A 9,167-nucleotide genomic window follows, 5' to 3' on the forward strand; every position below is an offset into this window, starting at 1 on the left:
ATGAGGTTGTCACCCAAGAGGAAACCTATCATCCCTGGACAAGCTCTGCTAGCCCTAAGGTGTGGAGTTCTCTGAGGGTACAGATAGAGGGGAGAATGCAGAGAAGGAAGCTTCAACTAGGACAGGGTTGCCCTGTGGGAGCTCAGTGTCTGTCATCAGAACTTCCCTAGGCAAGAGTCCCACAGAAGCCCCGGCTGTCTCCGTGAGGTACACCATCAACACCTTCCAGAGTTTCAGGGCCAAGAGGGCCAGGCCACGTTAACCTGCTGAGTGCCAGGGTGTGAGAGGAGGTATAAGTGATGTGCAGGGAGACAGGGTAACTAACCATCAGCAGCAAATGGCACCATTGATCTTCCCTTTATCTCATGCTTTCCAAAGGAAAATTCTGTAAATGTTGTACTTTTTTTTTTTCTTTGAGATGGAGTCTCACTCTGTCGCCAGGCTGGAGTACAGTGGCGGGATCTTGGCTCACTGCAACCTCGGACTTCTTGGTTCAAGTGATTCTCCTGCCTCAGCCTCCCAAGTAGCTGGGATTATAGGCGTGCACCACCATGCCCAGCTAATTTTTGTATTTTTAGTAGAGACAGGGTTTCACCATGTTGGCCAGGATGGGGTCTTCATCTCCTGACCTCATGATCTGCCCGCCTTGGCCTCTCAAAGTGCTGGGATTACAGGCATGGGCCACTGCGCTCAGTCCAAATGATGTAGTTAAAAACAAAAACAAAAACGAAAAAACAGCTTGGTGGCCAAGCACGATGACTCACCCTTGTAATCCCAGCACTTTGGGAGGCCGAGGTGGGTGGATCACTTGAGCTCAGGAGTTTGAGACGAGCCTGGGCAACACGGTGAAACCCCATCTCTTAAAAAAATACAAAAATTACCCAGGTGTGGTGGTGTGTGCCTGTAATCCCAGCTACTTGCGGGGCTGAGGCAGGAGGATTACTTGAATCCAGGAGGCTGAGGCTGCAGTGAGCCAAGATCGCCCCACTGCACTCCAGCCTGGGTAACAGAGTGAGACCCTATCTCAAAAACAAAAAAACCTAGCTTGGTAAATGATTAATATAATTTAGGAAAGGTACATAATTTAGAGAAATAAAATCTAGTTACACTAAAATTACTCTTTCAGTTTTTCCAAAACAATGCATAAATAATTCAGGCAAAACTTGGTTTGTTGTCTACATCCCCCACATCCCAAGTATCCTTTACCCTTTTTTTCTCCTGTAGATATTGCTGCCATGCAAATTCTTGAAGAGGAACTAATATAGGATCTTCAAATTTGGATGGATGATTATTCTTCAGATTCTGGATTTCAAAATAGAATAATTATTTTAGAGTTAGTTCTCTTTTAAAGTCAATATCATGTTCCCCAATGTTTACGGGGTTTCTGGAAGTTTTATACAACACACGCCCAGGCCATGCAGTCTGACTGAGAAATTCCTTGCTCACTCTCAGAGGCCCTTGTGCTCACCTCCAAGTTGCTCCCCAGTCCTGGGAGCTTATTTGTGTAAGTGCCTCGAAGCCAAGAACTATGTCTTAGAGGCTGGGCGCAGTGGCTCACACCTGTAATCCCAGCACTTTGAGAGGCTGAGGTTGGCAGATCACCTGAGGTCAGGAGATTGAGACCAGCCTGGCCAATGTGGCAAAACTCTGTCTCTACTAAAAATCCAAAAAAATTAGCCAAGCATGGTGGGTGTGTACCTGTAATCCCAGCTACTAGGGAGGCTGAGGCAAGAGAATCACTTGAACCTGGGAGACAGAGGTTGCAGTGAGCCGAGATCACGCCACTGCACTCCAGCCTGGGCAACAGAGTGGGATTCTATTTCAAAAAAAACAAAAACAAAACAAAACAAACAAAAGAAACAAACTCTTCGCTTAGTCTTCCTATATTCCCACCTGCCACAACCTCTGGCACACAGCAGCTGAATAAACAAAGGAATACATAAATGGGTTAATGCCAATAGCTTTGTGATATGCTATGTTCTTTTAGGACTAGTTTTTCCCAAAGTACAACTCTTGCTAAACCTCAGCGGATCTACAGACACTTTACTTATAACATAAACAGAAATTCTTGCTTTAATTCACTGATGAATGGGGGATGACCAAAAAGATAATAACATTGTGGTTATACCCCTTAGGAAAAAGAGAAGTACGAAATCAGTTTAGGTTTAGATACTGAATATGTTTTAGTTTGACATAAATTGTCTGTAGGAATCAGAGAAAATTCTTACTGGTCAGCAATCCAGGCTTGGTTCTTGATGTCTGTCTCCCTCTAAAGCAAGAGAAGGCAGGTGAGGCAGTAACAGGCTTCTTTTCTGAGTGGGTCTGGGAAGTAGATGGACCCAAGGGAAAAGTGACAGCTGCTGCAGGAGGCACTTTCCCTGCTAGGGACAGTGCTTGGAGGCCCTGTCATGGTTCAAAAGAGGGTGCTGGCCTAGCACAGGTCATCAGGAGTGAGTATTCCAAGGGGAGAAAACCAGGATGTGAGTGTGGCCCACTTTGGCAATACTCATGAAGACGGCAATGATAATCAGGCCATTCCCTTCTGTCCCCAAGCAACAGGTGACGTGTCCTGTTTCTCAGTTCCAGTGTCTGTGCTCAGTTTGAGGCAATACTTCAAGTTGACACATATATATATATATATATATACACACACACATATATATTTTGAGACGGAGTCTTGCTCTGTCGCCCAGGATGGAGGGCAGTGGCGTGACCTCAGCTCATTGCAACCTCTGTCTCCTGGGTTCAAGTAATTCTCCTACCTCCGCCTCCTGAGTAGCTGAGATTACAGGCGCCCGCCACCACGCCCAGCTAATTTTTGCATTTTTAGTAGAGATGAGGTTTCACCATGTTGGCCAGGCTGGTCTCAAACTCCTGACCTCAGGCCATCTGCCTGCTTCAGCCTCCCAAAGTGCTGGGATTACAGGCATGAGCTACCGCACCCGGCCCGGTTGACTGCTATTTCTAACCATCTGGAATAAACTATAAATCCAACAGTTTTCAAATGAAACACATCATGTCTTTTTGATAATTTAGTATTTGTTGTAGAACGGACTATATCCAAATTAAAATACATGCAATATTTATTCTTATTCTCTACAAATCTCAATGTTTTGTGTGTTTGATTTTTACACTTTGTTTTTATTTTTGAATTGACATATAATAATTGTACATATTTATGGGGTAGTGATGTCTGGATACATATAATGTATACCTATCATTAGCATATCCATCATCTCAAATATTTATTATTTCTCTGTGTTGGGAACACTCAACACAAATCTAAATCTTTGTCAGTTAATCAGGCATCTGGGATCACTCACAAATTATCACGTTAGGAATATATTCAGATATCCTTTATTAAGACAGAACTAGAGGCTGGGTGTGGTGGCCCATGCCTATAATCCCAGCACTTCGGGATATTGAGGAGGATTGCTTGAGCCCAGGAGTTCAAGACCAGCCTAGGCAACATAGTGAGACCCCTGTCTCTTCCAAAAAAAGAAAAAAAACTAGCTGAATTTTCGTATTTGAATACAACTAGAGTAGGTAAAAGTTTAAGAAAGGGAAATTGACATTAATATAATAAAGATGCTGTTTTCTTGATCTAGTGTCTTCTACAACGGGGTTGGACAGGAATAATTTTTAGATTTGTAAACAGTATTTTTTTTTAAGACGGAGTCTCACTCTTCTTGCCCAGTGGCGTGATCTCAGCTCACCGAAACCTCCACCTCCCAGGTTCAAGCGATTCTCCAGCCTCAGCTTCCCGAGTAGCTGGGATTACAGGTACCCGCCACCACGCCTGGATAATTTTTGTACTTTTAGTAGAGATGTGGTTTCACCATGTTGGACAGGCTGGTCTTGAACTCCTGATTTGGTGATCCTCCTGCCTCAGCCTCCCAAAGCGCTGGAATTACAGGCATGAGCCACCATGCTCGGCCTGTAAACAGTTTTAAAAAATCAAAAGAATCATATTTCATGTTATGTGAAAATTATACACAAGTCAAATTCGGTGTCCATAATATGGTTTTAGTGGAATACTGTCATTTATTTCCATCTCTGTGTCTGTTTTTGCAACACAGGACAAAGCTAAAGAGGTGTGACTGAGACTCTATTGCCAAGAATGCCTAATATATTTACTATCTGGACTTTACAGAAAAAAACTTGCCAACACTTTCTTTACAATGTGGAGTAGGCACAGAAAATATGTGCCTTCAGAAAAAAAGCGAAAAAAAAAAAAAAAAAACGAGAAAAAAAAGAAATCCCTGAAACTCATTAAATACATTAACTTTGTAATTAGCTTTATGGCCATTAACTTTGGTAATAAAAGGTTGCTGATCCCGTCTGCCCAAGCAACACAGACCATAATTTCTACTTTTGATGATTCATGTATTATTTTCACAGACTTCTGATCATTTGTTTTATTTTTATTATTTATTTATTTATTTTGAGACGGGTCTGGCTCTGTTGCCCAGGCTGGAGTGCAATGGTGTGATCTCAGCTCATTGCAAACTCCGCCTCCCGGGTTCAAGGGATTCTTGTGCCTCAGCCTCCTAAGTAGCTGGTATTACAGACGACCGCCACCACGCCCGGCTAATTTTTTGTATTTTTAGTAGAAACGGGGTTTCACTATGTTGGCCAGGCTGGTCTAGAACTCTGCCTCTGCCTCCCAAAGTGCTGAGAGTAGAGGCGTGAGTCACCGCACCCAAGACTTTGTCTTCTATTTGGAAACATTTTGTTGTCAAGTATCCAGCTGGGTACTTCGGGAGTTAAAAACATTAACTAAGGCATGGTCCTGGAGTCAAGTGAGGTTCGGCGAGAAGTCTGCCATGGACATTTCTGGAGCAAACCCTGTAAGAAGGGCTGAATTCTACATGCCGACATTTCATACATTTCTCCTGGCATTTCAGGTTGTAAGTGTGCTGCATCATAACTGATCTGGCCAAATTCTTCCAGTTTCCTCAAGTGCTTTTCCTTTAATATCGTTCTGAGTGTTTACAAACAAATGATTTTCCAGAGCACTTGTGAAGCATCTAGTTCGATAGGAACGCAGTGACGGGTCTATAAAATTCAAAGAAAAGAACCTCCCCGAATGAATAGTATACAAAAATCGCTTGGCGGGCCTTCGGGGGGGGGGTTGTAAAAATCAGCTAGTTATATAGTAATCATTTTTCCATGAATTTTAAAATCTATAACTAAATAAAAAGTTGACGTAGAACGAAATCCGCAGGGTGTGGGGGTGTGTGTGTATGTGTGTGTGTGTGTGCGCGCGCGCGCCTCGGAGGGGATTTCCTTATTTCCCAGAACGGTTCTGAACCCTTCCTTCGCTCAGATCTCGTCGCAAAGTCGAACGCCAGCCCCCGGACCCGCACTTGCTCCCCTATACGCTCCTCCCGGTCCTCCAGACGGAGCCCGCCCGGCTAGGACACGCCAGCCCCTTCCTCGACCGGTGGGGTCTCGACCCCTGCCGCCTCGAGGAGGCGTCGCGCCTGCAGTCCACGCCGCCGAGAGCCGGGAGCGCGGAGGGCGGCCCGCGACGGAGGTTTCTCTGTGGTTACCTCAGCGGCGCTCTTCGCAATCTGAAAGTTGGGGCAGCTGAAGAGCCCCACCACCTTCACCTGCAGCGGCCGCTCGGGCAGCGACGGCGAGCCGCACCTGGCTTGCTGGGGCCCGCAAGGCTGCGGCCTTGCCATGGCCGCGCGCGGAGACGCCGGGTGACCCCAAACACTGCGCGTCGCTCCGGCAACTGCGCGGCCCCGCCTCCGCCGCTCGCAGGAGGCGGGGCCCAGGGGCGGGGCCGAGGGCGGCCCGTGGCGGCCCGGCCTTTCCTCAACTTTGAGCCTGTTGCTGGGCCGCCGGCGCGCGGGCGGCGGCGGCCGGGGACGAGCTTAGAGGAAAAGGAACCGGGAGCCGCCCACCTGGGGGCGCTCTGCGGACCCCCAGGGGCCTGGCGCGCGGCCCTCGCCGAGCTTGGGCACCCGGATTTCGGCAGCGGATCGTCTTTCCGGGTTGGCGGCCCGCCTGATTGGAACCAGCCGGCCGGTTGTCGGGGGAACGCGGGAGTCGGGCCCGGCCTGAGCCGCGCGAGCTTGGTGCCCACCTGTGCGCGCCGCCTGCGAGGAAGGAACGGGCCAGGGAGAAGGCGCCGCCGGCCGCCCCCGTCCCCACCGCGGCCGTCGCTGGGGAGCTAGAGCCGCCTTGCGCCCCTGGAGTGCCCCAGACATGAAGCCCAACTTCTCCCTGCGACTGCGGATTTTCAACCTCAACTGCTGGTGAGCGCGTCCACGAAATGCGGTCTGGGGGCCGCCTTCCGTTCGCACCCATGCAGCCTTCCTCACCCCATCCCGCGCCACGATCTCAGGGTGTAGGGGAACCCGAACCTCCAAAGTCCACATCTGGCCCCAGCGCTGGTGGTCCCAGCGGTCACATCACCTGCCTCGCTCTTCCCTTCCTTAGGGGCATTCCCTACTTAAGCAAGCACCGGGCCGACCGCATGAGGCGCCTGGGCGACTTTCTGAACCAGGAGAGCTTCGACCTGGCTTTGCTGGAGGAGGTGAGATTGTGCAGCACCATGTGGAACCCAGGCTGGAAGGAGGGCACCTGGGGGCAGATCCTCCCCCTGGGGAAAGGCCAGGCAGACATCCTTACCGCCTCCCTTAGGTGTGGAGTGAGCAGGACTTCCAGTACCTGAGACAGAAGCTGTCACCTACCTACCCAGCTGCACACCACTTCCGGAGGTGAGAAGCCCACGGGCCTGAAGCCTGTTTTCATCCCAGGAGGCTCTTGGCCCTGCCAGCCCTTCCCTATCCTGCCTGCACCCTCCAGTCTCCTCCAGCCTTCTCTCCCTCTGGATGTGAGAAGGGGAAGGGTGAACCAAGAAGGTCCTATGACTTCAGCCCATTTCAGCTTTGTTTTCTGGCTGCCGTATACTCCTCCAAAGGCTGTTGCCTTTGTTCTAGGGCTAGTCCCAGCAGTAGAAAAAGAAAAAAATAGCTGATCAAAGCTGGAAGACAAGGGAGGGGAAGAGGGCTGGGTGTCTCTTCCTGTTTTTCTGGTTATTAAGCAGGGCTTGGCTTTCAGCGGAATCATTGGCAGTGGCCTCTGTGTCTTCTCCAAACACCCAATCCAGGAGCTCACCCAGCACGTCTACACCCTCAATGGCTACCCCTACATGGTAAGCCAGACCTCTGACCTCTTCCACCTCCCTTCCCCACTTCCAGTAATACAAGGTACAGGAGGCAGCCCTCTGAGAGCTGCAGGGGATGGGCAGAAAGACGGTGGTGGTGCCCTGAGTTTCTGTCTCCTCCTGCCTGCAGATCCATCATGGTGACTGGTTCAGTGGGAAGGCTGTGGGGCTGCTGGTGCTCCATCTAAGCGGCATGGTGCTCAACGCCTATGTGACCCATGTGAGTGAAGCTGGCAGTGCCTAGGGCTGGGACATGCAGCCCAGTCCTGGGACAGAGAGATGGTACTCCTCTAGCTCTAATGCCTGGGGGTGAGGTGTGGGGGCAAGATCTTATAAGGAAGCAATGGGCAAGGCTTATCCATTCTATACCCAACACCATGCCAAGTGACAGACACAGGCTTGATTCAGACATACCCCTGGGACCCTCAGTCTTATCTGCTGTGATCTCATCTGTCTTGCTCAGCTCCATGCCGAATACAATCGACGGAAGGACATCTACCTAGCACATCGCGTGGCCCAAGCTTGGGAACTGGCCCAGTTCATCCAGTGTGTGAGCCTGGGTTTGAACGGGGAAGTGGGATGGGACCCAGGGGCTGGGGGTGAACAAGGCCCCAGTCATGGGGAAGAGCTGGTGAGGGAAGAACTCCCGCCTCACCAACATGGTTCCCCCAGCCACACATCCAAGAAGGCAGACGTGGTTCTGTTGTGTGGAGACCTCAACATGCACCCGGAAGACCTGGGCTGCTGCCTGCTGAAGGAGTGGACAGGGCTCCGTGATGCCTACCTTGAAACTCGGGACTTCAAGGTGAGAGGACTTGCCTGTTACTTCCCCACCTATATCCCCAGCTTCTCTCCCTCCTCCTCCCCTACATCCTAGTATGAGCCAGTGATTCCCTTAGGGCTCTGAAGAAGGCAACACCATGGTACCCAAGAACTGCTACGTCAACCAGCAGGAGCTGAAGCCGTTTCCCTTTGGTGTCCGCATTGACTACATGCTTTACAAGGTTGGGCTCCTCCCCTCAACATACTTTCATCCACTGTGTCTCTCTGTCTACCACCAACCTGTATAGATCCTTTGCTCAACTAGTCTAGTCTTGGACCACTGATGGTTGGAAAGCGGGGTAGCCAGGAGCTGGTTCTCTGGGAAGAGGCCCTCATATATAAGCTTCTCTCTGGCCCTTACTTTTCCTAGGCAGTTTCCGGGTTTTACATCTCCTGTAAGAGTCTTGAAACCACTACAGGCAACGACCCTTACAGCGGCACCCCCCTCTCTGATCATGAAGCCCTGATGGCTACTCTGTTTGTGAGGCACAGCCCCCCACAGCAGAGCCCCAACTCTACCCACAGTGAGTCACCCCCACCCTTAACTTGGCCCTTGCCCCACTTGAAGCAGCCCTTCCACTCTTGACTCTCTCCTGCCCCACTGCCCTGCCCTGTTGTAGGACCAGCAGAGAGGTCACCGTTGATGAGTGTGCTAAAGGAGGCCTGGACGGAGCTGGGTCTGGGCATGGCTCAGGCTCGCTGGTGGGCTGCCTTCGCTAGCTATGTGATTGGCCTGGGGCTGCTTCTCCTGGCACTGCTGTGTGTCCTGGCGGCTGGAGGAGGGGCCAGGGAAGCTGCCATACTGCTCTGGACCCCCAGCGTAGGGCTGGTGCTGTGGGCAGGTGCGTTCTACCTCTTCCACGTGCAGGAGGTCAATGGCTTATATAGGGCCCATGCTGAGCTCCAGCATGTGCTAGGAAGGGCAAGTGAGGCCCAGGACCTGGGCCCAGAGCCTCAGCCAGCCCTACTCCTGGGGCAGCAGGAGGGGGACAGAACTAAAGAACAATAAAGCTTGGCACTTTAGTGGCTCTGCCTTTTTACTTGTAGAGGCAATGGGAGCCAGGGGTCAGTGTGACTGTCACACTACAGACCTTTAGGCTCCTACACATCTCCTGTCCCCATACACGCCCCCACCTCCCACCTGTAGGCAGTGTGAGCCCTA

The 9,167-nt window shown here is 50.7% G+C and overlaps 2 protein-coding genes across 13 annotated transcripts in view; one reads left to right on the forward strand and one right to left on the reverse strand.

The window, feature by feature from the left end:
• Positions 1-5,747, reverse strand: part of PPIL6 (peptidylprolyl isomerase like 6) — a 46,714-nt gene extending 40,967 nt beyond the window's left edge. For 3 of the 9 annotated variants that reach the window (XM_074036873.1, XM_074036871.1, XM_005551560.5), the window contains exons 1-2: positions 5,556-5,747; positions 1,207-1,302 (exon numbers count right to left, since the gene is read on the reverse strand). In XM_074036873.1, coding sequence (XP_073892974.1) covers positions 1,207-1,302; positions 5,556-5,690 — 231 coding nt within the window. In that variant the 5' untranslated portion in view covers positions 5,691-5,747. Of the gene's footprint in view, positions 1-1,206; positions 1,303-2,228; positions 2,368-3,839; positions 4,251-5,555 lie in introns of those variants that run through there. The other 6 variants (XM_065543211.2, XM_065543210.2, XM_074036872.1 and 3 more) reach the window with 4 other exon arrangements.
• An 87-nt stretch (positions 5,748-5,834) lies between these two features.
• Positions 5,835-9,028, forward strand: SMPD2 (sphingomyelin phosphodiesterase 2). Of its 4 annotated transcripts, none has more exons than XM_074036869.1 (10): positions 5,835-6,269; positions 6,454-6,550; positions 6,658-6,734; positions 7,064-7,171; positions 7,314-7,403; positions 7,647-7,733; positions 7,856-7,988; positions 8,083-8,187; positions 8,376-8,529; positions 8,626-9,028. In XM_074036869.1, the coding sequence occupies exons 7-10, from the start codon at positions 7,905-7,907 to the stop codon at positions 9,012-9,014; spliced, it is 732 nt and encodes a 243-aa protein (XP_073892970.1). In that variant the 5' UTR covers positions 5,835-6,269; positions 6,454-6,550; positions 6,658-6,734; positions 7,064-7,171; positions 7,314-7,403; positions 7,647-7,733; positions 7,856-7,904; the 3' UTR covers positions 9,015-9,028. The 4 variants fall into 4 exon arrangements, with proteins under 4 accessions (XP_073892970.1, XP_073892969.1, XP_005551615.1 ...); XM_074036868.1 differs by having other exon boundaries at positions 7,647-7,729; XM_005551558.3 differs by having other exon boundaries at positions 7,078-7,171; positions 7,647-7,729.
• Positions 9,029-9,167: the final 139 nt, after the last annotated feature.

Source organism: Macaca fascicularis, chromosome 4 (assembly GCF_037993035.2).
Source record: "Macaca fascicularis isolate 582-1 chromosome 4, T2T-MFA8v1.1".
Lineage (NCBI taxonomy): Eukaryota > Metazoa > Chordata > Mammalia > Primates > Cercopithecidae > Macaca > Macaca fascicularis.